The following is a 27,779-nucleotide window of genomic DNA, read 5'->3' as shown; positions in this document are numbered from 1 at the left end:
GAAGACTGTGAGCCCCTTATGGGACATGGACTGTGTCCAACCCGATTAGCTTGTATCTAACCCCGGCGGTAAGTTCAGTGCCTGGTACACAGTAAGCACTTAATAAACGATATTAAAAAAAAAACAAACAAAAAACTAGTTGGGTTGGTTCCTTGAGGTCCCCTCGGGCTCTGTTGTTCCAGGATTTAGGGAAAATCGGCCCCAGGAAGGACTCTCCTAATTGGACTTTGAGGGAGTTAGCACACAATAGGGAGAGATACAACAAAGAATCGAGATGACCGGTGCTGTGACCTTACCTTCTTTTTTCATTAGGAGTTGGAACATCCACATGGTCATAAATATGGGGAAAACAAAGAAAAAGGAAGTCCAAGAAGGATCACCTAAAGAGAATAAACTGCCTTTCAGTGAAGCACTGCTAGCATACCAGTAAGTGTAAATTCTGAAGTGAAAAAGTTTCTGACTGAAGTTTCAATCAGCGTATGAACTCACGTTAAAATTCACCGCCCTCCAGAAACAGGAAATGATATCAGGGAGTCTTCAATTCCATTCTCCTCGTGCCAACAAAACTCCCATGAATCTGACTGAAGGGGTTTCTTTTCCAAATTAAATGTATGGAATCCACTCTTCTCAACTTTCGTCGGTTAGCATTAAGAATGGTGTGCATATTCTCCTTTTAAAAATAAGATATTTCCTGCGCTGTCGGGAGTGTTGAAAAAAAGGGGAAAGCCCATCAGAAACGTCATAAAGTGGCCCAGAATGTGGAGTTGACGATGAACCACAGTCCTGCGGGTTTAGTGAGAGTTATAAAATCCCTTTCCCTCCAAAGGTAATTGAATTAGGCTTCAATAGAAGAAGTCAGCCCAGGTACCAAAAGCATCCAAATGGCTAATTGGGGGATGATTTAGGGCTCAATTACAATGCTGGAGTCCCCACAAAGTGCAAACTCCCTCCACTCTTCAGGTTTCTCCTTCCTTCTCTCTCTCCCTTTTAATGGTATTTGTTAAGAGCTTACTATGCGCCAGGCACTGTACTAAGCGGTGGGGTCGATACAAGATAATCAGGTTGGACACAGTCCAGGTTCCACCTGTGGCTCACAGTCGTGAAGTGACTTTCCCAAGGCCACATGGCAGCAAGTGGCAGGGCCGAGATTAGAACCCAGGTCCTTCTGACTCTGAGAAAGAGTCCAGGGACTCGGAACTGGGATTTTCCAGGACAAACCATTACATTCAGATTGGACCGCTTAGCTTCGGTGTCCTGGGCCTGGAATTAGCGTAGGACTGGGGCCGACGTGGTTGAGGTACTTTTGGACCAGAGTAGCTCTCCAAAACCTGTTCCAATCTGGACCCACTCCCCAATTGGAATTATTATTATTGCTGTCATTACTATTACATTTTTTAAGCACTTACTACCTGTCAGGGCAGTGCTCTAAGAGCCGAGGTCGATACAAATCAATCAGATCGGACACAGTCCCTGTTCCACATGGGGCTCACAGCTGAAGTACGAGGGAGGACAAGTGTCCCCATTTTACAGACGAAAAATCTGAGCCATAGGAAAGATAAACGACTTGCCTCAGATCACACCGCAAGCAGCTGGCAGAATTGGGCTTAGAACCCAGGTCCTTGGACTCCAGTCCCGTGCCCTTCCCACTAGGCCCTACTCTATTTGATTTGTACATATTAATTCTACTTATTTTATTTTGTTAATATGTTTTGTTTTGTTCTGTCTCCCCCTTCTAGACTGTGAGCCCACTGTTGGGTAGGGACCGTCTCCATATGCTGCCAACTTGTATTTCCCAAGCGCTTAGTACAGTGCTCTGCACACAGTAAGCGCTCAATAAATACGACTAAATGAATGAATAGGCCCTCCTGCTTCTCAGCAGTAGTTGTGGAGGTCTACTGGAATCTGAAGTCCCAGATTAATCTGAGCGTACGGCATCTTCATTAGCTTTTCCAATCTTTCAAAATGATTCCGTCTGGGTTTCTCTTCAGCATCGAGATAAAGGAAGAGGAGATAGAACAACTTTTGGTTCAAGTAAAAAAACTTAAAGAAAAGAACCAAAACTACCAGGAAAGGGTGAGTATTTTATTTAATGTGCACACTTCTTAAAGACTTTAAAATGCCTTGAACTCAATTCATTCACTGTCCATCTAAGTTACATTATACCCTTTATTCTGGAAGTTAATCGTGTTTACAAGCCCCATTTATCAGATCTCTTCACCCTTCAGGCTGGTGTTTGCTAGTGGAAACTATACATTTTAGTCATTTAGGAGTCTGAAATTTAATCTCAAAATCTACCACCCTCATTCAACTGAAGTATGACACTAATTTTTTTATTATATTTGCCTTTCCCTTTTTTTCTTTAAACCTCGAGTGGCTTTCAACGTCGGGTATTTTGGGTATCAAGATTCCCTAGACTTAGTGATACTACTACTTCTTCTACGAGGACTTAAGTAAATAACTAACTGGCTCCACTTTATCAAGCACAAAAAGATAAAAAAAATTTCCGCCTTTTGGCCTATTCATTCATTCAATCGTATTTATTGAGCACTTACTGTGTGCGGAGCACTGTACTAAGCGCTTGGGAATGAACCCCATGAACATCCCTGAGTTATTTTTCAAGCACTTTGGGTTTGGCCAAACTCAGAATGCATTTTGCCAAACTCTTTTTCCCTTCATTTTAAAACCAGTGTGTGATCTGAGGGTAATCTTATCCACCTGCTTCCAATTAATTTAAATTTAATTCAGACTATGCTGGTAGGAATTTGATGTCAGAAGCTTTTTTAAGGCTGCGTAGAAGCCATATTTTTTCAAGAGGAAAATTCCAGAGACCCTCAAAAGAATAATATTTAGTTCAAAATTCACATCTTGAAACTGTAAACAGAGACAACTGTTTTTCTTCTCCAAGTTTAGAAAAAGATAAATGAGGGGTTTTGTTTAAGGTTTTCAAACTATCACTGATGGAGGAAATGTGTTTTGTCTGGTTTTTTTTTACCTTAAGAAAATTGACCGACACCAGTGCAATCTGATTAGCTTCAAATGAGCCCCAGAGATCAATTAAGCACAATTTATTCAAAATCTACTTGGTCCAAGCGTTTTCCATTTCTTCAGATGAAAACGGAAAAGGCTGGATTTGAAAAGTGTTCTGTCAGCGGTGCAGTGGTTTGGCAAAGGGATTTTCCATGAAAAAAACACGATTCCTTCTTTTCAGAGTTATTCTTTCCAAGCAGTTTTGGTTCTATCTGTCAAAGTAATTTCAGTGTTTTTTCCCCCCCATTTAATCTTTATTTGAAGATGAAGTAAGATCCGGGTCTTTTCTGTGGTAAAAGAGTTTTTTGTTGCAGGGGTTGAGGTACATAAAAGCAACCTTTCATATTTTCCAAGCATCTGAACCTCACTGATGGACATCACGGGGACAGTGGCAAGAAATTGTAGGATTTCTAAAGGTGGATTAGAAGTTAGCTGTGTTACAGTATTAAGGTAGAAAATCGATCAGTGGTATTTATTGAGCACTTACTGTATGCAGAGCACTGTACTAAGTGCTGGAAAGAGTACAATGCAGTCCAAAAAGTCCTTCCTCGGCCCCAGAAAGGCTGACTTGAAAGAACAGGGCCTCATTCACTGAGTCAGGCAAAACAGTTCTTGAGTTCCAACTGTACTCTCCCAAGCACTTAGTACAGTGCTCTTGCACACAGTAAACAGTCAATAAATATGTTTGATTCCAACTGTCAGAGCGCAAAGACACACAAGACAGCCGTTGCCTTCGAGGAGCTTGTACTTCAATTGCATTTCCTCCTTAAGCGGACTCCCATGTCTCTTTTTCCATCGACTCCTTCAACTTCCTTGAAATAAACTAAACGTCAGAGAGGGAGGCAAGATCACCGTAAGGGCCAAACCACAGTCCATGAACACGGAAGAAAGACTCACCACCGTATAGTTTGACTAGGCGAGTACAGTGGAGAAGAACGGCTATGGACGAGGCGAGCCGTTGCTTAGTTGGGGAATCCTAAACGTCAAAGAGGGAGGCAAGATCACTGTAAGGGCCAAACCACAGTCCAGGAACACAGAAGAGCGACTCACCACCGTATAGCTTGTCTAGGCAAGTACAGCGGAGATGAACGGCTACTGACGAGGCGAGCCGTTGATTAGTTTAGTTGCGGAATCCTAAACGTCAAAGAGGGAGGCAAGATCACTGTAAGGGCCAAACCACAGTCCATGAACACGGACGAGAGACTCACCACCGTACAGCTTGACTAGGAAAGAACAGTGGAGAAGAATGGCTATTGACAAGGCAAGCCATTGCTTAGTTTAGTTGGGGAATCCTAAATGTCAAAGAGGGAGGCAAGATCACTGTAAGGGCCAAACCACAGTCCATGAACACGGACGAGACACTCACCACCGTATAGCTTGACTAGGAAAGAACAGTGGAGAAGAATGGCTATTGACAAGGCAAGCCATTGCTTAGTTTAGTTGGGGAATCCTAAATGTCAAAGAGGGAGGCAAGATCACTTTAAGGGCCAAACCACAGTCCATGAACACAGAAGAGAGACTCACCACCATACAGCTTGACTAGGAAAGTACAGTGGAGAAGAATGGCTATTGACGAGGCGAGCCTAGGAAAGTACAGTGGAGAAGAATGGCTATTGACGAGGCGAGCCGTTGCTGAGTTTAGTTGGGGAATCCTAGCAGGGAGTGCAAACAACAATGTCAGAGATAAGGAGGCACAAGCTCAAGAAAAATATTAAAGCTTTGGCCTTCTGAGGAAAAAAATAGTAAGTACCACACAGTGTAGCCGTCAGGAAGAGGTAGCTCGTTTTGAGCAGAAGCTGTAGGAGGAACATGACACCAAGAAGCAGGATTAGAAATGGTACCCGGCCCTAAAGACAGGCCAGGATGACGTTTCTGTCAGAGCCAGCTAATCAGGCATCACAATGCACCATCTCCCGGGGCCTCCTGCCCTCACCCTGAGAGGACTGTGTCCCCCACCATCCTACATTTTTCCCCCCACTATGGTTCCTGAGAGAGAGGAGGGCAACCGCAGAAAAGTAGAGATGTAATGCAAACTGGGGAAGGCAGAGAGGGAGCTCCTTGACTCTCATTTCCCGGAATCCACAGCAGTTGTTAACGGACCCCTTATCTTGGGTAAGCGGTGAATGGATTTGTCGGTTGGGCATCAATCTTGTCAGCTGAACTTACTGCAAGGGTCAAGTATCGTCAGTAGCATTATTGCTAAATCTGAACATAGAGCCGTGTCAAAAAAAATCCTGATTTTTATTTTTTTTTTTTTACCAACGGGAAACTTATTTCAGTGGGCGATCACACTTAGAAAAATGTACACAGTCCAGGCCAGAGTTCAAGCGTTATTTGCTTTCATCTTAGAATGAACGCCTAAAGAAAGAACAGCTGTGGCATATCAAGAATCTACTAAGCGAAATGAGAGAGCAGGACAAGAAGTCAGAACAAGAGCCGACTGTAACGCGGGGTGAAATTGAAGAAGCCATGAAGGAAAAATGGCGATTTGTCAAAGACCAGGAAAGGAATTTGGAAGGTAGGTTAATCGTGAGATGAAATGGTTCGAGATTGACAATTTATTTGTGGATTTATATAGTGTTTTATCTCTGAAGAGCACCAGTCGCTGTAAAAGAACTTTCAAATAATGAACACTGCTTCAAACATTCTAGTAGCATAAGATAAATCTTAGGTTGACTGTAGAAGCCTTTTATAAAACACCACCGGTGTTTACAAGTAGGTAAATTTGGTCGCAGATAGTGACATGTCTATTTGCTCTCTTCCTCCCTTCAAAGCCCTATTGAGAGCTCACCTCCTCCAAGAGGCCTTCTCAGACTGAGCCCCCTTTTTCCTCTCCTCCTCTCCATCCCCCCAACCCTCCTTCCCCTCCCCAAAGCACCTGTATATATGTTTGTACAGATTTATCACTCTATTTATTTTACTTGTACATATTTACTGTTCCATTTATTTTGTTAATAGATGTGCATCTAGCTTTAATTCTATTTGTTCTGACATCTTGACACCTGTCTACATGTTTTGTTTTGTTGTCTGTCTCCCCCTTCTAGACTGTGAACCTGTTGTTGGGTCGGGACCGTCTCTATATGTTGCCAACGTGTCCTTCCCAAGTGCTTAGTACAGTGCTCTGCACACAGTAAGCGCTCAATAAATACGATTGAATGAATGAATGAGGAGCAATAGAGATTTTCCAGTCACTGAACCATGTAAATTTGTAGTTGAGGACCTGGGGCATTAAGGAAATGCAAAGAAGAAAAAATGACTGGGGCTGTGGCTCAGCCCAATTAATCATTTATGATGGTTAAAACTTAACAGCGTTTATAGCTGCTTTCTTCCTTCCCCCTAACATATTTAATATGAATCGCGGAAAAACGTTTTGTGCTCATGACCGGCATATGATGCCATTTCACCATTCAAGGCAATAAAGTTTTCAGAAGACTCTATCAAAGTAACCTTTCTCAAAAGAAAACTGTCACGAGCTTCGGGATGACTTAAGTCGTAACCAGCTACTGCCCACAGGCCTGATCTCGAGAATAATGAATAATACATGTCATTTAATCCATTATACAAAATCGGGCCAGTCCTTTAGACAAAACCTTAATTTCCATAGCAGGCCTCTGAAATACAACGGCTCCCAGTTAGCGGGGCTGAAAAGAACAGTTATCTGCTATTCTTCGTCAGTCACGGCCCAGCACACGCTTACGCGTGCTCTGTCGGCAGCGAACTGTGACAGAATCTTTGACGAGCTGTCCTTATTTTCTTCCAACAGACATGCGCGTGCAGGTAGAGAGCGCTGAGAAAAAATACATTCAGAAACGCAGCGAGAAGGAATATCTGGAGGAATACAAGAATGTGGGGAGCAAAAAACACGCCAGCCAGATCTCTTCCTTAGAAAATGAGATCCAGGTCATCAGAAAGAATACAGAAGAAATGATAGGTCAGTCGTCCCAAAGTCAATTCCCGTACGGTTGGGTGTATGCGTGCGAGCCGAGGGTGCATTTCTGCAACAGAGTCTCTGACGCACTTGTGAATGTAGTGTCATCAGCAGCAGTGTCACCTTTGAACTGAAGGACAACCCCAACGGCAGTGAATTTACAGATTTCTAATATTTTTGACAGAGATGAACGGTTGAATCGTCCTCGGCCTTATCAAGTTTGGACTGAAAGAACTTATTGGTTACGGGGCCAAACAATACTTCTAAGGCCAGGCAGAATCAAAAGAAACATTCAGATGCGTTCCTGAATGTTCACGTCAGGATATTTTTAGATTTTCCTTGTCAGAAAACAGCCCGGCTCCTTCAAGTGCCGCGTCCCCGTCCCGGTTTGACCCAACTTGATGTTCAGCCCTGGGTATTTTCCCCTTAGCAGCCACAACAGCCCCTTTAATCAATCACTCATATTTATTGAGTGCTTACTGTGTGCAGAGGACTGTACTAAGCACTTGGGAAGTACAAGACAGTCCCTACCCAACAGTGGGCTCACAACCCGGGACCTATATACGGTATCTTCTCATCTCCTCAAAACCCAGTGGGCATTTCAAAATCTGTCATCAGCAACCACTGACGCTAGGCCAGTTTCTGGGAACAGAGAACTTGAGCCGGCGAGAAACAAGATTGTAATCCCTCCAATGGAGCGAAACCATTGGCTGCACTTTTCCTCAACTTCCCCGGGATTATTTTTCCTCTTGGCCAAAAAGCCGTGGCATTTTCTGGTCACATTTTGCAAATGACATCACAGAGCCAGATAAGTCACGGCTCACAAAGGTGACCCGGTCATTTAATATTTCACTAGGTGATTTAACACAGGAGGCTGTGGAAAAGAGGAATCTTACCCAGGGTTCGAGTCAGCAGTTATGTACTCTTCAAACTCCTTCTGATTTCTATTCAGAAATAAAGGTCTAGGGAAAGAGTAGGGAAATAGGCTCCCACTAGGCTGGGAAAGAGAACCTTTCCGCGCTGGGAGCTGGGACTCAGCTTGAAAAAAATGAATATAAATGTTAAGCTCACGACCCTTGGTCACGTCCTCCTTCCTTCCTGGAATTCCCTCCCCCTTGCTATCCAACAGAGCAACAGTCTCCCCAACTTGTACTTTCCAAGCGCTTAGTACAGTGCTCTGCACACAGTAAGCGCTCAATAAATACGACTGAATGAATGAATGAAAAATCTTCGAAGTCATTCTAAAATGACATCTCCTCCAGTGTCTGCCACTCTTCTGCCGTGTGACCGTAGGCAAGTCACTTAACTTCCTTATGTCGTGATTTCCTGCTCTGTAGAATGAGGGTTAAACACCTATTAAACACCTATTCTCCCTCCCCCTTAGATTGTGAGCCCCATGTAGAACAGAAACTGTATCGTATCTATCCCAGAGCTTGGCACAGAGTGAGGGCTTAAATAATAATAATAATAATAATGGCATTTATTAAGCACTTACTATGTGCAAAGCACTGTAAATACCACAATTGTTAATCAATGATAATGTTGCATTTACGTTTATTTCTTCCCTATTCTATTAAGCGCTAATTCATGTACATATTATGTACTTTTAGACTGTGAGCCCACTGTTGGGTAGGGACTGTCTCTATATGTTGCCAATTTGTACTTCCCAAGCACTTAGTACAGTGCTCTGCACGTAGTAAGCGCTCAATAAATACGATTGATGATGATATCCCCCCTTTTCCTTTTTGCTTTCCCTTTTTCTCCATTTATCAATTTAGAGTCTCCCCAGCTGACTTGTAAAGTCCTTGGAGGCAGGGAATCATGTCTGCTAACTCTTCTGCACTCTCCTAATCGCTCAGCACATATTAGGTACCCACGGGACAGAGACTGACGACAAGAAGGAAAATGGGGGCAGGGAGGTAATCTAAATAAATAATACCACCTCTCCTCTCACAGACAATTGGAAAAAAAGCCTACTTTATGGAGAATGGTCTGTGTGTTCGAGAAGCCGCGGGGCCCAGTGGATGGAGCATGGGCCTAGGGAGTTAAAAGGACCCGGGTTCTAATCCCGGCGCTGCCCCTTGTCTGCTGTGCAACCCTGCGCAAGTCACTTAACATCTCCGTGCCTCAGTTTCCTCATCTATAGAATGGGGATTGTGGGACAGGGACCGTGTCCAACCTGATGAGTTTACTACAGTGCCTGGCACATAGTAAGTGCTTAACAAATTCAGTTTTTAAAAAAGCATCTGCTGAGTGCAGAACTCTCTGCTAAATGCTGGGGAGGGAAAGGCAAGACTCACTCTCGCTCCCCTCCAGAAGCCCCAGCCTAATGGGGAGGGCAGAGCAACCTTATAAATGGTGGGGGCAAAAGGAAGAAAAAAAAGGTTATAACAGGAAGTAGTTCAAATGTATCAGGATGGGAATAGCTGAAAAACCAATAACTAGTCGAGTATCCACGTAAAATACACGCATGAGGATAGCGGTTTAAAAAGCAGAGCGCCGTCCCTAATCTACTTTAACGTCTGTCTCCCGCTGCAGACTTTAAGCTCCTACCAACTCCGCCGTAGCGCACTTTCCCAAACGCTTAGTACAGTGTCCGGCACGCTTACGGCTGATTGTCTGATTGCCTGAGGCCTGCATTTTCAATTTTTATGAAAATTCTTACTTCCTCCCAGCTAGCATTTTGATGGTCTGGCCCAGCTGCCTTCAACTCATGGGGCTGTGATTGGTCAGCCTGGGTTCGATGGCACTTTTCCGAGTTCCAGTGCGCTTCATCCAAGCCAGGGATTGTCACAACTTTCCCACTGCCGAACCCTCCTCCTGCAGCCAGGAGAAATTCACCTGAATTCTGGGAGGAAGGCAGAAGAGAAAAGTCTGTTAGTGTTGCTTTGGGGGGATTATGATGTAAACACTTGGAGAGCAAACACTAAGCAGGTTAGAGGATAGTGTGCATTTTGCGTGGTTTAGAGGAAGAGGATTAGTATTTAATGATAGAGTATCGCCTGGTGTTAATGGATCCTCTCAGAAAAAGAGCCAAGAGCGCAGTACATTTTTCTTTTTTTTAAATTGTATTTGTTAAACTCTTACTATACGCCAAGCACTGTACTGAGCACCGGGGTAGACATAAATGAATTAGTTTGGACACCGTCCACGTCCCGCATGGAGCTCACAGTTTTCATCTCCAATTTACAGGATGAGGTAACTGCGGCATGGAGAAGTGACTTGCCCAAGGTCACACAGCAGAGAAGTGACGGAGTCGGGATTAGAACCCGGCTTTCTCAGACTGTATGACTTGAGGAGGAAAGTAGCCTAGTCTTGGGGGCTGAGTTTGGGGTCTAAGAAGCAGCGTGGCTCAGGGGAAAGAGCCTGGGCTTTGGAGTCAGAGGTCATGGGTTCTAATCCCTGCTCCGCCACTTATCGGCTGTGTGACTTTGGGCAAGTCACTTCACTTCTCTGGGCCTCAGATACCTAATGGGGATTAAGACTGTGAGCCCCACGGGGGACAATCTGATCACCTTGTATCCCCCCAGCGCTTAGAACAGTGCTTGGCACACAGTAAGCACTTAAAAAACACCATCATTATTAGAGAAGCAGTGTGGCTCCGTGGAAAGAGAGCGGGGTTGGGAGTCAGAAGTCACGGGTTCTAATCCCGGCTCCGCCACTTATCGGCTGTGTGACTTTGGGCAAGTCATTTCACTTCTCTGGGCCTCAGTTACCTCATCAGGAAAATGGGGATTAAGACTGTGAGCCCCATGTGGGACAACCTGATTACCTTGTATCTCCCCCAGCCCTTAGAACAGTGCTTGGCACATAGTAAGCGCTTAACAAATACCAACATTATTATTACAATGGGGGAAAGATACCGAGGTGGCTAGACTTATTGAGGTTTTTAGCTTCTGTGAAGACAGAAACAGGATTCTCCCTGGTCCCCCAACAGGAGGCCCTAACCCAGTTTTGTAATTGTGGAGGAAGCAGAGTAATACTGGAAAGAGCACCGAATGGGAAATTAATCTGGATTAGAGGACTGGAAATGCAATCGTAGTTCTGCCTCGAGAGCTGAACCTCTGAGAGGCCCTCTTTCGCAGGTAGTTCGCTTGACGTACTTCCCAAGACGACTAATTCATCTGTTTGCTCCTCTCTGGATACATACATTCCTAATTTGCTTCGAGCACTATTTTTCTAGAGGAAAAGGACCCAGTAGTCATAGGAGACTTGGTAACTTTTCTGTGAGCCCCATCTGAGACTTGTGAACCATTCAGGGCTCTCTAAATTGGACTTCCTTTTACCCACTCCCACTCTTTCCTTTATCACTCACTTTTCTTCCAATTTCCTTCTTTCCCTTCAGAATCATCCCTTTGTATGATTTTTCTCTCTCCCTCCTCTCCCCTTTTCCCTCCCCCTTCCACTGACCAAGCATTTAACTTAGCTGTGTGACTTTGGGTAGGTCACAGTAAGCCTCAGTTCCCTCTTCTGTAAAATGGGGATTAAGACTGTGAACCCCACGTGGGACAACCTGATCACCTTGAATCCTCCCTAGCACTTAGAACAGTGCTTTGCACATAGTAAGTGCTTAACAAATGCCATCATTATTATTATTATTTAACCACTAAGCCACATTGTCTTCCCAGCCCTAAAGCATTAGTTTGTCTGTAGAAGCTACATTTATTTGGGACACTCCACTACTGTACTACAGTGACAGAATCATTTCTCTAGAAATACAGTTACATTTCCCATTACCCACATTTGTCGAATCCACTTCGAATGAGCGGGGCTTTCTTGTCAGGTGACTCTGTAAGCCAGGACTTCAACAGTACTCACTTATAATCTGTTTCTGTTTTGGAAGAGAATTTTCGAGTCACTGTGGAAGAAACAAAGAAGAAAATTGGCAGATTCACTTTGAAGCAAGTGGATGAGAAGAAGGAATTAGCCACCAAGGTATATTTTCAGCTTTCCCCTAAACTTTTTAAGCGCTTCAGAAGCAGAGGTGGGAATCGTGATTACTGAAGCAAGGATGCGCGTGGTTAGGGGGATTAGGAATAAAATTCAGGCCAAATTTCTGGTTTTATGCTGTCGAGTCGTCTGCGACCCGTAGCGATACCGTGGGCGCGTCGCTCCCAGTATACCCCATCTCCATCCGCCGTCGTTCCGGCAGTGGATCCGTAGAGTTTTCTTGGTAGAAATACAGAAGTGGTTTACCATTGCCTCCTTCCGCGCAGTCAACTTGAGTCTCCGCCCTCGACTCTCTCCTATGCTGCTGCTGCCCAGTACAGGGGAGTTTTGACTTGTAGCAGATGGTTCGCCATTCTCAAGCACTGCCCAAGCTAGGAATGGAACGGACAGGCCTCTGCTTGACTCTCCCTGCCATAGTCAAGACTGGTAGAGTACTGGAAACTCTCCAGGTATGACCCTGAGAGGGGCAGGCTGGTTGCCTTGGCTTTAATTTCAATTTGGTAACTTCGGAGCCGTAAAAATAAAGGCCGAGAAATCTAATTATTAGTGCAAAATGTGACTAATCCTGCTGGACTTACCTACTCTGCAGTGCCAAGTTATTAACTTGGTAGCCCTGAAGGGGAAATTGAGTGTAAATGCTTCAGTCGATTCTCTGGAGAACTAACCAATGCAATGAAAACAGATATCCAAAAACCTTTATTTTAGTGCATCTCATCTCTGCCCGTGATTGTTCTCGTGTGAAAACGCTTCTTTGTTAAAAGAAATTTGTCTTCCCAGAAAGCCGTAAAGAACATCGATAGGGGCAGCTATACAGAGATCAAGGAAAACGACTGGCTTAAGAAAGAGGTAACTGTCCTGTCCTTTTTTGAAAAGACAAAATAATTTCATCTCCTTAGAAGATTCCGGCCCGGCCCAGCTGCAAGGGAGGAGAAACAACAGTCTTCCTTGGTCACCTGACCCACAATAGGCCTGTCATCCCTCTTCGTAACCCAAGTTCCTTGTGCCATAGACTAAGCCCTCTTGCTCTTTTACGATCTTGTGAAACTCTCCAGTGGTCTTCTATTTGAAGACCATCATTCAGTTAGCGTCAAGAAAGCTGAGGATGATGATGATGATGGCATTTGTTAAGCGCTTACTATGTGCAAAGCACTGTTCTAAGCGCTGGGGAGGATGCAAGGTCAATCAATCATATTTATTGAGCGCTTACTGTGTGCAGAGCACTGTACTAAGCACTTGGGCTCACAGTCTTAATCTCCATTTTACAGATGAGGGAACTGAGGTGCAGAAAAGTTAAGTGATTTGCCCAAGGTCACATAGCTGACAGCTGGCGGGGCCGGGATTTGAACCCATGACCTCTGACTCCCAATAATAATAATAATAATGACATTTATTAAGTGCTTACTATGTGCAAAGCAGTGTTCTAAGTGCTGGGGGGGGGGTTACAAGGTGATCAGGTTGTCCCACGGGGGGCTCACAGTCTTAATCCCCATTTTACAGATGAGGTAACTGAGGCACAGAGAAGTGACTTGCCCAAAGTCACACAGCTAATTGGCAGAGCCGGGATTTGAACCCACAACCTCTGACTCCAAGGTCACTGCTCTTTTCCACTGAGCCACGCTGCTTCTCTCAAGCCCGGGCTCTTTCCATTGAGCCACGCTGCTTCTACCCCAGTGCTTAGTACAGGGCCTGGCACATAGTAAATGCTTAACAAATACCATTTAAAAAGTCTATTTTAAAATAAATCGGTTCAAGAAACCAAGCTTCAAGAGGGACGCCGTGAAAATCAGATGTCCGCTCCCGGGTGAGGGAGTTTGCCTTTATCGGTTGGCTAAAAAGTAAATGACACCATTGCCCAGCCCCCTGGGGCCGACCCACTAGGGTGAGGGGGGCTGCTGGGTCGCCCACCGCTACCCTCTCTTGCTCTGAATAGGTTACACTTTATAGGAAGGAGGTAGAGGATCTGGAACTTGACACGCATCTCTTGGAGGAAGAAAACGTAAAGCTTGTCAACGAAATGTTTGAATGTCGACTAAAGGATCTCAGAGTACCCAGGTGAAACCACGGCCCACATACGAACAGCGCTGTAGCAGCCACGTGCGGCTGTGTTCGCCGGAGGGTGTTGTGGGGATTCCTGGGGCGGAGGGACGGGAAGAAAAGAATTCGTTCCAATCCATGAAGCGGGAGGATAGGAGGGATGGAGTGGACAGCCAGTGGTCGTGAATCAGTGCTATAAGATGCTCTCCAGAGGATGCGCTCAATGCCGATAGACCGGGGAGGGTGTTTGACTCTGAGGAACCTTAGAGTGACCCTCTCCCATCACCGAACTCCCTGTCCAGTGTTTTTTTTTTTAATATAAATGGTATTTGTTACCATTTATACCACGTGCCGTAAAAATAAAGGCCGAGAAATCTAATTATTAATGCAAAGTGTGACTAATCCTGCTAGACTTACCTACTCTGCAGTGCCAGGTTAAGTTATTAGCTTGGTAGCCCTGAAGGGGAAACTGAGTGTAAATGCTTCAGTCGATTCTCTGGAGAACTAACCAATGCAATGAAAACAGATATCCAAAAACCTTTATTTTAGCGCATCTCATCTCTGCCCGTGATTGTTCTCGTGTGAAAACGCTTCACCGTTAAAGCAAATTTGTCTTCCCAGAAAGCCGTAAGGAACATCGATAGGGGCAGCTATACAGAGATCAAGGAAATACCATGGTATTTGCCAAGCACTCTCCTAAGCACCGGGGTAGATACAAGCTCTTCAGATCCGGACCCCCCGCAACCCAGGAGGAATGTGGAGAGTTTGGGAAGTCCCTGCCGGGGATTCAGGGAGGAGGTGGAAGAAGGCGGGGAAGGGACCCAGAGAATTGAGTATCAAGAGGGAGCGAGAGAGGGCGGGGGGAAAGTAGAAAGAGAGCTTATTGCACAACTGGGTTACCATGGTAACCAATCTTCCTCCATCCCCCGAGGTTAGACGGAGAGGAAAACGAGCTTGGACTACAGCAGGTGGGACTAAGGGCCGAGTGAAATGGACCTCAAACAAACCAGTTTGGCCTCAACGGGCATTTCCTGAGGATTCTGGGGACCGAGTCTAAGGCCCCCTGGTCCTGCTGACATTTTCACCGTTGAGCGTCCTGTCCTCCCCCAACTCCCTTTAGCTCCCGAATCCCTTGGGGGCCACGGACCGTTGTCTGTGTCACGAACCGGATGCGTGCGGTCCTCGTGGGGCTGAGTGTAAGGCTGTAGACTCCCCCTCCACGGTGAACGAAAGCTTTAACGAAAACGAGAGAGCGGACTAAATGATTCTCATCGTTCTGACCCTCCCTTTCAGGGAGAGGAATGAGCTCTGCATTTTGTGTGTTTAGGCACTTATTTCTGGCCCGGTGTGCTGGACTGGAAACTCACCCAGAAGCGAGGAGAGGTGCGATAAAACTGCCTTCAGGTTGTATTAAATCTTATCGGAGGCGGTGACGGGTGTGGGAAAGCAGGATTCGGAGCTAGCCGCGGGGGGAGGAGGGCCGGGGCGGCCTCTGGAAACCGAGGGCGGGTAAGCCTTTCTCCACGCCCAGTTGGGTTTAAAACTTTCCCATGCTGATGAGCTGGGAGGGTCCTCACGGAACTCAAGATAGTGGAGACGGGAGAAAGAGTGAGGAGGTTGAGGAGAGCGACGAGGTGAAGTTTAGGAGAAATGCTACCTAATAACAGTAACAATATTTGTTATGCACTTACTAAATGTCCAGCACTGTTCTAAGCACTGGGGTAGAGACAAAGCTAATCAGGTTGGACACAGTCCCTGCCCCGCATCGGGTTCACAGTCTCAATCCACATTTTACAGATGAAATCACTGAGGCATACTGAAGTGACTTGCCCAACCTCACACCACAGACAAGTGCCGGGATTAGAACCCAGGTCCCTCTGACGCCGAGGCCCGTGCTCAGCTCACTAGGCCAATACCCTCCTTTCTCTAAAATCATAACACTAAATTCTTGTCTTCTCAAATCCGATTTCCCTCCATATTCCTTTTTTCCTCCTCTCCCTTTTTCCCGGCAGGGAAGTCAGAAATGGAACCTTTAATTCTCAGGAGTAAAACAGTCCCTTGGGGAAAGAAGAAAACGTTGTCTTTTAAGTTAGACTCCACAGATGACTCCGTAACCCCTAGAGAGGGCCATCTTTTACGTGAAGACGGTCGCTCGTCAGTATCTTCTGCTTCGCGTCTCAGCTACTTACTCTATCAGGAGGAACAGGATTTCAAGGTACGTTTTTCCAAGTGATTCTGCTGGGCAAACCAACCGGGTGCTGCGGCGTTCGAAGGCTGGGCTGCCCCGAAACGTACAAGTGGGTAGTAGAGAAATGCCACCAGCTCTCCCGGAACCCGGGGGTTGCCGTTCCCACAGATCCCCACTGGACAGTGGTCCCAAGCGCTTAGTACAGTGCTCTGCACACAGTAAGCGCTCAATAAATACGATTGAATACTAGCCCGCCCCGAACATTCACCATCAAAAGGAATTATTCAGCCCCTCTACGGTGAACCACGCGGGACTAGGTACTGGGGTGTAATAAGCACGGAGTAAAACCTGGAATCCGCCCCCATCTAGGCAGCACAAACTTTCCTCCCCTTGGACCTATCTCTGTTTTCAGAGTCTCGAGTCATTTTACCAGAGGAGAAAACCGAGTTCTCTCGGGGGCCCAGGAGAGAAATGCCGCAGGAAATGTCATGGGATTAAAGGAGGGTTTGGATAAATTCATGAGAAGATGGGGACGACTTCCACGAGGGCAACCAGTGCACGGTTCCTCTCCGTGTCCCGTAGCCCGGAGACGGGCTCCTGGGCTGGGGTGGACCCAATAATCAATCAATCGTATTTATTGAGCGCTTACTATGTGCAGAGCACTGTACTAAGCGCTTGGGAAGTACAAATTGGCAACACACAGAGACAGTCCCTACCCAACAGTGGGCTCACAGTCTAAAAGGGGGAGACAGAGAACAAAACCAAACATACCAACAAAATAAAATAAATAGGATAGATATGTACAAGTAAAACAAATAAATAGAGTAATAAATATGTGCAACCATATATACAGGGAACCGTCCTCTTTATCTCAGGCATCGGGGGCAAGAATAATATTGAATTATTCGCACAAGTAATTATAAGGTTCAAAAGAAGGGGTGTGGCCCAACTGAGGCGGGAGAGGGAAAACTCCTCTTTACTCAAAGGCTCGGGTTCGTCCCGGGCTGCCGTACCGCCGCCTTACCCTCTCCGTTGTCTCCAAACCGTTCCCCCAGGAATACGCGAAGATGGGTTCACTGGAGGTGAAATTCATGTGCGTGGAAGGGCTGGCGATGCCCATTCACCAGAACGAGAAGGAGGCCCCGAGCAGAAGAGAGCGCGAAGCGCTGCAGGAGCCGGGCAGCCACATCACCCACAAGATGGTCCAGTCGCTCCTCTGACGAGGGGCCGTGGCGCCCCATGCCAGAGGTGAACGGCGCGCGCTCCGATTGCTTCCCGGATCCGGGCGAGACCGACGACGTGATGCTACAGGAAAGATTTTTGAGGATTAGCGGGGTTGTTTCATTAAAGTGCCCCAAATCCAAACGTTCAAATGGGGGTGCGGGCACTGCTACGTCCAACAGGTTGCCTCTTTTCAAGTACTGTATTAGGCGCTGGGGTAAATACAAGCCACGGGCCCTGTCAATCCCCATTTAACAGATGAGGTAACAGAGAAGTGAACCGACTCACCCAGGGTCGCGCAGCAGACAAGCGGAGGAGCCGGAATCACAACGCAGGCCCTTCCGACTCCCGGGCTCTATCCACTAGGCCACACTGCTTTCTCAGGCCTTCCCAGGCACCACCAAGAATGGTCTTCCAGGTATGATGCATGGTAAAAGCCTCCTTGAAGTTCCCATCCCAAGGGGCAGCGCGTGTCTGCTTGTTCCCGACAACCTCCTCCGTCCCAAGAGCTCCTTTCTACCGGTCCTGCCGTCCGGCATAAATAAGTTACGCTGTCACAACCGGAACGAATAACATTCTCACAAACGCTTCTCAGGGCGGAGGTTGGGGTTTTGTAGGACCTCAGGGTAGGAAAGCTCACACTGTAGTGCTCACCTCCTCCCGGACAGGAAGGCATCGAGGGACCGGCCCAGCCACCGGACCGAGGCGGCGCGGGGAGGGTGGAGAATATCTGGTCCGCGCACGCTCCTCGATCACGTCGCCGACGGGAGAAATTGAAACGAAGGGTAGAAGGGAGGAATCTCCCCATCAAACACCGCTGAGGCTCTCCAAGGGAACTTCACGGGCCCGAGAGCGAGATTCAAAACCCCCACCCCCTTTTTTATGGTATTTAATAACAATAATAATAATAATGTTGGTATTTGTTAAGCACTTACTACGTGCCAAGCACTGTTCCAAGCACCGGGGGGATACAAGGTAATCAAGGTTGTCCCACGTGGGGCTCACAATCAATCCCCGTTTTCCAGATGAGGGAACTGAGGCCCAGAGAAAGGAAGTGACTTGCCCAAAGTCACCCAGCTGACAAGTGGCAGAGCCGGGATTAGAACCCATGACTCTCACTCCCAAGCCTGGGCTCTTTCCACTGAGCCACGGTTTGGACACAGTCCGTGTCCCACACGGGGCTCACATTCTTAACCCCCATTTTACAGATGTCGTAGCTGAGAAGGGAATCGACTTGCCCGAGGTCACACAGCAGGCAAGCAGCGGAGCTGGATTAGAACCCAGGTCCTTCCGCCTCCCGGGCCGGGGCTCTATCCACCAGGCCACCCTGCTCGCCAGCTGCCAAACCGGCAGCCACGGGCGATCGAGATCCAGAGGGTGGGATCGGCCTGCTTCTCCCAACTCTATGGACGGATCCCTCGAAGCAGCCGGGGGAGGGAGAGGAGGTGCCACGGAAAGGAGAAAGAAAAGAAACGTGAGTCATTTGAGCGCTCGTCCAATTTTAGAGGGCATTTCAGTTAGCTTTCTACCGAGCGAGCGTCACACAAGGCAAATTAAACCTGTTCTTCCCCGAGTTCCCTTAAAACTGGGCTTCTGCCACGTTCTTCTGGGCTTCGAGTCCCTCCCTAACGACACTGAAACCAGACCGCTAAGGATACCCGTCTCTCCGTGGAAGGAAAGCGGGGATCTCTCCTCGTCTTCCCAATCTACTGAAGCCGGCGCGGTCGGAGGGCGTTTCGACCGGATCCAGGAGGCCGCCCGGCCCGGCCCGGCCCACAGAGCCGCCGTCCGTGCCCCCGGGCCGGAGCCGGGTCTGCGGCCGGGCTGGGCCCCGGTCACCTCCGCCCGCGCGGCGGCAAGGACAGCAGGCCGACACCACCGCCACCGCGGCGGACGTTTTGTGGAAGCTGCGTTTTATTTGAAAATCCACCCATTTTTGCTAACGTACATTTTAATATTGTAAACAAAAATAGAATCTGCGGAGACGATGCGACGAGTACGCTTTAAGTCGTGTACAGAATTGCTTTCACAAGCCCGACTGTCCTTCCCGACGTTAAAGACGCGTCCTCCCAGGGCCGCGGTCAACGCGGCATTCGAATTCCCCGTTCGCTCCCCGCCAGACGGCCCGGGACATCCGACTTCCCTCACTTAAGCTTTCGGGATCGTCCGCCTGGCGCTGGCCAGATCCGAGTCCCGGTACTTGCCCCCCCTCCTCTCCTCCCCACCCCCGTGCGCTCCCCAGGGTTTTCCCGGGAAGAAGGAAAGTCTCCGAGTGAAAGCAATTCCTCACATTCGTTTTGGAAAGGCCTTAAAGCCAAATGGAAAATAATGACACGCCAAGCACAAAGCAATAGAGTTCCTTCCCGATGCACAAATGCCGAGTTAAAAATGTAGTGTCGTGCTTCTTCCTAGTCAGTGAAGCCGTTCCCCTGTAATATCTCAGGCACAGAAATAGACTCTGGGGATTAATGCATCCATGACTCTTTCTCCCCCCCACCCTCCCTTTCCCCAGAGAGACCCCGACGGACGGGCTCGCCTCGAAATACTTAGTGCTCTGTAGGTCGCCTGCGAAGCGTTCGGAATCGGAATCGTCCTTGTGGCTAAAAATCAAACATACTGTATACATCCATACTCATTTTCATAAGGAGGTCTGATACCATATTAATGTGACTTAAACTGATAATCATAAATAAATACAAATACATAAGGAATGTCTACTGCAAACTGAATATATAATTATTATTATTCTTTTTTTTGGAAAAGAAAAGTTAACTTCCGTTACGGTTTCTACATCTGAGGACTGGAGAAAAAGAAAGGTACTGCGTAATACGGGTTATGATTTTTGCTCCCCCGAAACAGGGCCCCGTCGAATTCCGGTCCGGGACCCACCGGTCTCCGCCCCGGGCTGCTTTTCCAAGCGGAAGTCCTCCCCCCCAGTCCCGAGCTGGGGCCGGCGTCGGGGGTGGCCGGTTACGGGTGTTCGGCGGCGGCGACGGAGCCGAAGGGTCGGTCGGTCACCGGAGAGACGGATCTCAGTCTGAGAGTCACGGCTAATGCTTGGCATCGTTTGGGAGCGCCGCCCTCTCCTCGGGACCGGATCGTCGGTTTGGATTTGGCTGGAAGCGGGGATTTTCTGCCTGAGCACGTGTCTCTCGGGGTGGGAGGAGGCTCTCGGGCTCCGCTCTTCCGTCGGGTTACATGAACTGGATCTGCCGGGGGAGGGAAACACCCCCGTCACCTGGGGACGGGGCCCCCTCCGGCCTCTCCCTCAAAGGGCCCCGGGCCCCGAGACCTCCAACCACAATTCCCGAGACCCCTACCACCACCGCTGGGACCAGGTCGGAAAGTCTACGCCGGGACAACCCGTCGGCTTGGCTCTGGAGAAGCTCGACTGGGGAAAGATCATGAGGCAGGAGACTACTTGGAGAGCGTGATCAAACTTGCACAAACCCTGGTCTTCGGACCCTGCCCTTTAAGAGATCTAGAAGGAATGCTTCTCGGCGGGGGAATCCTCCTGGTTACGCCAACGAAGTCCCCGCCGGCCCCCTCCTCGAGGCTAAGTGGCACTGCTGGCCGAGGTTCTGGTGTGTGGTGACATCCCCTATACACCACGAGGAACAGGGACCCCCATCCAACCTATTTAGACTGTAAGCCCACTGTTGGGTAGGGACTGTCTCTATATGTTTCCAACTTGTACTTCCCAAGCGCTTAGTACAGAGCTCTGCACACAGTAAGCGCTCAATAAATACAACTGATTTAGTACCTTCTCCGGTGCTTAGCCCCTAGTGAGCATGTGGCAAATTCCACAATTTTTTTAAAAAATGGTATTTGTTACACACTTACTAGGCACCAGGCACCGTGCTAAGCGCTGAGATAGATACGAGCTCATCAGACTGAACACAGTCCATGTGTCCCGTGGAGCTCGGAGTCTTAATCCCCATTTTACAGATGAAGTAACGGACATGGAGAGGTGACGTGACTGCCCAACGTCGCATAGATTCTCTCACTCCCAGGCCTGTGCTCTCTCCACTAGGCCCCGCTGCTTTCCTGGGACGTTAGATGCTTTTAAGTGAGAGTTACTGTATGTCGAGAAGTGCAATCTGACTTTTTTTGGGGTGTGGGGAGGGAGCGCAGGGGGAGGCGCAGCCCAGAGCAAAGGCCACACTGACTTACCCAGGTGTGAAACATTCCCCGTCGGGAGCGAGCCCCAGTGCGGAGCTGGGGAACGGCCTACCCCGGTTCTCCCCGTGAGCTCGGCCCACCCCTCGGTAACACGGCGGAGGGAGGTGGGCGTCCGGGATGGTTTTCCCATAGCCCGGCCCCAATGCAGGTGACTGTCACGATCCCGCCAAGGCTCCAAGGATACTGATGGCGATGGGAGGGAGGTGCCGAACTACACTTACTTACAACTGAATGTAACTCAGTCAGAAAACTAAGCCAGAAAGGGGCGGACTGGGAGCCCAACCTGACTGGCTCTGGAGAAGAGGGCCCCGGCGGGCTAGTGGATGGACCACGCCAACGACTGCCCGCCGGGAATGGGGTCGAGAGTGAGAATTCCAGGGCAAAAGGATGGCCCGTCTGGGAAACCTCAGATCCCGGGTCCTACCCAAGGGCCGCCAGGAGTGAGCCGTGACCCTCAGGCCACACTACCCCAACCGGACCCAGAGAGGGAGAGGTGGCCTGAGGGGCCGTTCGTCGGCAGCACCTTTTCTGGGCCGAACCCAAGGTCCACCCGGCCGGGAGGCTGCCTCTGGGATAACGCAGGGCTTGGGGGAACGCCGGTTGGCTGCCCGAAAATAAGCCAACGGTCCACCTGACGTCAAACGAGAGAGCCCGGAGGACGGCTTCTTGACGTCCAATCCCAAACCCAGGCTCCACTAGACCGCACGTACCCCGACAGAGAGTCTCGCGCTTTTACTACTCGTAACTCCCCCTTCTCCCTCCTCCCAGAGCATCACGGGTAGGGGAAGACTTCCAGGTAAGAGGCTCCCCAGTCACTTCTCCTTGGAGAAGAGCCCTCCTCGTGGAGGGCAGGCGCAGAGGCTCCCCACCCCAACAAGCAGAAGGCTGCGGACGGGCCGCCCTGCAGCCCAAGCAACCGCCGCCCAGGTTTGGGGTGGCTCGGGCAGAGCCCAGTACCTGCGCTCCTGATACAGGGCCAAAGGGGTTCGGCGGTCTCATGACAGGTTGGCTGTATATTAACGTCGGTTGCGTCATCACCGGTACGCTTCCCATCTGAGGTGGCTAAAACGGAGCAGAAAGTTGAAAAAAGAAATGCCAATTCATGGCCAAACCGCTGTTCCTCCACTACCTGAACAGATGAAAGGCCCTATTCCCCTCTTTCTGCTAAATTGGGGACGAGGGGCATCGGGGAAGGGAGGGAGAGGAGGAGACACTACAGAACGCCAGACTTTGGTCATCCCCTTGAGCCCTTTCCACGGCACTCCTTCCTACTGCGCCCAATTTTTAAGGGGAATGAAGGTCATCATGGCTAAAGGATCCCCAGAGATGCCGATTCCTATATGCCCATTCATAAACTTCATTAACACCTCCACCTGAACTGGGAGTCGGGAAGATGTTTACCGACTGTACCCTCCCAAGTGCTCAGTACAGTGCTCCGCAGGCAGTACGCGTTCAATAAATACGATCCATTTAAAGTTGGACAGTTGGAAAGGGGACCGGATGCCGGCAGAAAGAAAGGAGGGGATGGCTGAGGGATGCTTCGGCCTGTTGGGAGGGAAAAGGAGAGACTAAGAGAGAGGGGAGAAGGAAGGAAGATAGGAGGATCTGCACAGGGAGAGAAGGAACGGGGCCTGGAGAGGGGCTGGCCTTTCGAAGGGGACGGGACACCGTCTCCGAAAGGACGACAACAATAACAGCAGCAACGACAACAGAGAGTAGGGAATCCTTCAAGGCCCTACTGAGAGCTCACCTCCTCCAGGAGGCCTTCCCAGACTGAGCCCCTTCCTTCCTCTCCCCCTCTCCATCCCCCCATCTTACCTCCTTCCCTTCCCCACAGCACCTGTATATATGTATATATGTTTGTACATATTTATTACTCTATTTATTTTACTTGTACATATCTATTCTATTTATTTTATTTTGTTAGTATGTTTGGTTTTGTTCTCTGTCTCCCCCTTTTAGACTGTGAGCCCACTGTTGGGTAGGGACTGTCTCTATATGTTGCCACCTTTTACTTCCCAAGTGCTTAGTACAGTGCTCTGCACACAGTAAGCGCTCAATAAATACGATTGATTGATTGATTGATTGATAGGGAGAGGACCGGAAGCCGGCCAGGAGTTGGGGAAGGAGGGTATGGGGGAGGCTGAAAAAGGGAAGCATGGGCCACGACGAGGTGCCCGTTTTGCGGGAGGACGGTGGGAGTCCGCAGCGGGACCGGGATGGAGAAGACAGACGGTGGGTACGCCCCAAGACCGGACAGATCCCGTTCGCACAATCATTCCCCTGAGCGTTTTTGACTGATTGGTGGCCAAAGCGTTGCTTGCCCGGTGCAGGGGACCTCCTGACTCCAGGGGAGCTAAAACAGTGGCATCCAAGGGAGAACTGCAGCCTCCGTTACCCCGACTTCTGAATTTACGGGCAAGAACTGCCCTCCACCTGCCGTGCATCTTGGAAGTCGTTCCCAGGCCGGAGGCAGGGGGCTGGACCAGGGACGGCCCGGGCTGCTCTAGGTCCCTGCGGTAAGGGTGGTCCTGCCAGGGGAATCGGAAGCTGGCAGACCCACGGCTCCCTCCCAGAATCAACGTGTGGGCAAAGATTGGAGGGAAAATGAGAAAAGCCACCCAATAAGGCCATCATCATCATCATCAATCGTACTTATTGAGCGCTTACTGTGTGCAGAGCACTGTACTAAGCGCTTGGGAATTGGCAACATAATGGGCCAGTCAGCCCATTAAGACTTTCCGGGGACAATGGATAGGTCCGGCAGTCACACCGATGGAGGTGGAAATCAAAAAAGAAAATAAAAAAGCAAAGCACCTCTCACTACGGCTACTCTCAACCGACCGACTTGAAAGGGGTTATTTCCAGCAAAGTACTTACAATTCCGTAGCCTATCATTCCTGTTGGAGTGGTAGCGGGATAGGCCATAACAGGGGGTGCCTGAGACGGTGGAAGAGAAAAGGGAAATTAGCACCCAAGCCGTGATTCCTGTGGACACAAAATAGGCTACTGAAGGACCAAAGCAGCGATGACACTAGAGCTTCGCCCGAACAGCCGTGATGAATTGGCACTGAACAGCAACTAGACTGCTGTGAATTGGAGGCGCAGCTCCTCTTACTTAATTAAATCGAGCTTCTTGAAGTACCCAAAACGATGACAATGGGAAAAGACAGCTTAGAGTTTTGGGATGACAAAGTGGTTTAAGAAAAAAAAAGTGATTAAAAATAAAAAAGCTTTGTACCTGGGTGTTTGTAACTAAGACCACGTCATCCCGCGGGCCTGGAATGCCCTCCCTCCCAACATCTGCCAAGCTAGCTCTCTTCCTCCCTTCAAGGCCCTGCTGAGAGCTCACCTCCTCCAGGAGGCCTTCCCAGACTGAGCCCCTTCCTTCCTCTACCCCCGTCCCCCTCTCCATCCCCCCATCTTACCTCCTTCCCTTCCCCACAGCACCTGTATATATGTATATATGTTTGTACATATTTATTACTCTATTTATTTATTTATTTATTTTGCTTGTACATATCTATCCTATTTATTTTATTTTGTTAGTATGTTTGGTTTTGTTCTCTGTCTCCCCATTTCAGACTGTGAGCCCACTGTTGGGTAGGGACTGTCTCTATATGTTGCTAATTTGTACTTCCCAAGAGCTTAGTACAGTGCTCTGCACCCAGTAAGCGCTCAATAAATACGATTGATGATGATGATGATGATGAAGACAAAGCCTATGATCATTACAGGGGAGATCCCTCAGTGTTGAAAATGCCCACCGAGGCTCCTTCCTGGCTACTTCCCGCAGCCGCCTGAAGCTGAGAACTGGAACCAAAGAAGTTCCGACTAGGGGAAGGCCCAAGATCCAGGAGGGGTACCCCAGGGTGGGTATGAACCCGTTTTCAGGAAACGGCCTCAGCAGAAAAATCATCTGGTTCCGGCCCCACGTCCCCGCTCACTTCTGGGGCTTTGTGAACACGAAGGGAGGCGGTCTCTGTGGCTGCTATCACATAAATGGTAACGAGATTTGTTCACAATCTGTATCGGTTCTGGGAGTCGGAAGGACGTGGGTTCTAATCCTGGCTCTGCCACTTGTCTGCAGTGTGTCCTTGGGCAAGTCACCTCACTTCTCTGGGCCTCAGTTACCTCATTTGTAAAATGGGGATGAAGACCGTGAGACCCACGTGGGACAGGTACGACTCCCTCGTATGTACCCCGGCACTGACGACAGTGCTTGGCGCCCAGTAAGCGCTTAACAAATGCCACAATTATTACCAGAGGACTTGTTCCAAAAGTCACTGCCTGCTTAAAAATGTAAAAGCCTACATTTTCTCTTTTTAATTCATTTTTACTGACCCATCGTACAAAGGAACCAAAAAATTTAAAAGCCTACATTTTCTCTTTTTAATTCATTTTTACTGACCCATCGTACAAAGGAACCAAAAAATTTAAAAGCCTACATTTTCTCTTTTTAATTCATTTTTACTGACCCATCGTACAAAGGAAGCAAAAAATGTAAAAGCCTGCATTTTCTCTTTTTAATTCATTTTTACTGACCCATCGTACAAAGGGACCAACATTAATAGTCTCAGTACTGAACTTTTTTCCGAGACTCTCAGATACTTCTGCCAGAGTATAAGCTTCTTATGGGGAAAGACCACACCTTACTTTTCTGTCGTACTCTCCCACGTGCTTCGTTCAGGACTCTGCACCCTGCAGGTGCTCAAGAAAGACTAGTCATCGATCGACTGATCGGTATTTGCCCATTTATTAGCCTCCCCTACTCAAGTAACGACAACGGACATCAAATAGAAGTTAAAAAAAAAAAAATCAACACCTTTGCTGAAGAGATAGGCAAATCAGAGCTTGAATTTTTTTCTCAAGTACAATTTGAAGAGCTTGAAATTGCATCTGAGCACGAATAATTTATTGGCCCTAGGTTAAGGTCAAGATTGGCAAGCAAAGTGATCCAAACATCATGTTCAGCAGAAGCCTGTGAGATTTCATGCAGTTATTGCTCCGAAGGAGAAAGCTCTCCCCTTCAATCTGGACTCACGGAGTGCATGAGGGTAGCAGAGATGTACAAAACACACTCAGCCATCTGGCAGCAAATGGCAGAATATTAAGCGAGGTGGGGGAAACAAGGGAAAAAAAAAACACGGAATCTTTGCTATTTCCCATGCCCCCACTGGAATCAAAGTCCACAGCACACCCACGGAATCCGTACGCACCGGAGAGGATTTGACACGCCAAAGATCTGAACATGAGAAAGGTGGAACAGTGGGGAGGTTATGAGATTTGGCAGCAGCAGTGGTTAATAGCATGCCAATTTATTGCAAAAGGGCTACGGTCTTTGGTCACTTACGTATTGTGGAAAATGCATGCCATTCTGTTTTCCCCAGGGAGAACAATTACACAATGCAATAACACTGGATTAGAACAAATACTTCCACCACAGAAAATAGAGAGAGCATTTTAGTTCACAAGTACACTCAACAATTGCCTGAAAATTCAAATGCCTAAACACCAAGGTAGTCTGTGAATGAGCGTCTACGTTACGAGAGGCGCCGTCATTCCAAAGTAGAAATCTTGCTCTTATCTTTAAGCTTTCGCCCAAACCTCCCTCCCTCTCACCCAATTCTCAGCCGCGGCAAAGGCGAACCTTCGCTCGGGTACCGTTTCTAAGGCGGGTGAACACCTGGGTAGATAAAGCTCAGTTTTCTACAGGACGCTAGCCAAGTGTTTGCCTTCGGCCAAATTTAAAACCTTGGGAGCGTGGGTACGTATTTCCAAAACCGGTTAGGAATGGAGAAATGTAGAGAAAAAGTTTAAACCCTCCAGAGTGTGGGTACGTATTTCTAAAACCGGTTAGGACTGTAGAAATGTAGAGAAAAAGGTGCAAGCGGCAGCTGATCGAAGGACGCAGTGAGGCATCGTCCCCAACTTAAACCATCAGAGGGGGTCCATAAAAGACCCACGGAGGTATCTCAAATGGTGTACCGTGTTCTCGCCAAAAAGCTGGGTGAAAACGGTCACGTTCACCACTTCTTACACCAGTTAAACAGCCATTTAACATCAGTCACCCGGGAGAAACACCCGGCCTTCACGTATCTGGAATGAGTCTGACGACGGTGACACAGCTTCGCTCGCTAGGTAACCAGCCGACGCTGCTTGACGGCCCATCGGGTGACTGTGGAAGCAGTGTGGCTTAGTGGATAGAGCAAGGGCCCGAGTCAGAAGGCCCTGGGTTCTAAACCCAGC

The 27,779-nt window shown here is 48.4% G+C and overlaps 3 protein-coding genes across 9 annotated transcripts in view; 1 reads left to right on the top strand and 2 right to left on the bottom strand.

The window, feature by feature from the left end:
- SYTL2 (synaptotagmin like 2) overlaps positions 1 to 11,803 on the bottom strand; it is a 112,958-nt gene extending 101,155 nt beyond the window's left edge. The window contains exons 1-2 of the mRNA XM_038761940.1: positions 11,697 to 11,803; positions 9,621 to 9,803 (exon numbers count right to left, since the gene is read on the bottom strand). The gene's annotated coding sequence lies outside the window, so the exon portion shown is untranslated. The remainder of the gene's footprint in view (positions 1 to 9,620; positions 9,804 to 11,696) is intronic.
- The window catches only part of CCDC83 (coiled-coil domain containing 83), a 37,163-nt gene extending 19,646 nt beyond the window's left edge, over positions 1 to 17,517 (top strand). For 3 of the 4 annotated variants that reach the window (XM_038761945.1, XM_038761948.1, XM_038761947.1), the window contains 10 exons: positions 313 to 426; positions 1,989 to 2,073; positions 5,377 to 5,545; positions 6,791 to 6,958; positions 11,799 to 11,890; positions 12,683 to 12,751; positions 13,836 to 13,957; positions 15,267 to 15,343; positions 15,952 to 16,154; positions 17,183 to 17,517. In XM_038761945.1, coding sequence (XP_038617873.1) covers positions 313 to 426; positions 1,989 to 2,073; positions 5,377 to 5,545; positions 6,791 to 6,958; positions 11,799 to 11,890; positions 12,683 to 12,751; positions 13,836 to 13,957; positions 15,267 to 15,343; positions 15,952 to 16,154; positions 17,183 to 17,347 — 1,264 coding nt within the window. In that variant the 3' untranslated portion in view covers positions 17,348 to 17,517. The remainder of the gene's footprint in view (positions 1 to 312; positions 427 to 1,988; positions 2,074 to 5,376; positions 5,546 to 6,790; positions 6,959 to 11,798; positions 11,891 to 12,682; positions 12,752 to 13,835; positions 13,958 to 15,266; positions 15,344 to 15,951; positions 16,155 to 17,182) is intronic. The other variant, XM_038761946.1, reaches the window with a different exon arrangement.
- Positions 17,518 to 20,446: 2,929 nt separating this feature from the next.
- The window catches only part of PICALM (phosphatidylinositol binding clathrin assembly protein), a 62,443-nt gene continuing 55,110 nt past the window's right edge, over positions 20,447 to 27,779 (bottom strand). For 2 of the 4 annotated variants that reach the window (XM_038761862.1, XM_038761864.1), the window contains 4 exons: positions 26,884 to 26,907; positions 24,411 to 24,470; positions 22,488 to 22,592; positions 20,447 to 20,557 (listed from right to left, as the gene is read on the bottom strand). In XM_038761862.1, the coding sequence (XP_038617790.1) occupies positions 20,543 to 20,557; positions 22,488 to 22,592; positions 24,411 to 24,470; positions 26,884 to 26,907 (204 nt within the window). In that variant the 3' untranslated portion in view covers positions 20,447 to 20,542. The remainder of the gene's footprint in view (positions 20,558 to 22,487; positions 22,593 to 24,410; positions 24,471 to 26,883; positions 26,908 to 27,779) is intronic. The other 2 variants (XM_038761863.1, XM_038761865.1) reach the window with 1 other exon arrangement.

This window comes from Tachyglossus aculeatus, chromosome 20 (genome assembly GCF_015852505.1).
Source record: "Tachyglossus aculeatus isolate mTacAcu1 chromosome 20, mTacAcu1.pri, whole genome shotgun sequence".
NCBI classification, from domain to species: domain Eukaryota; kingdom Metazoa; phylum Chordata; class Mammalia; order Monotremata; family Tachyglossidae; genus Tachyglossus; species Tachyglossus aculeatus.
The sequence above is the reverse complement of the archived record's forward strand: the minus strand, read 5'-3'. Positions and strand labels throughout refer to the sequence as shown.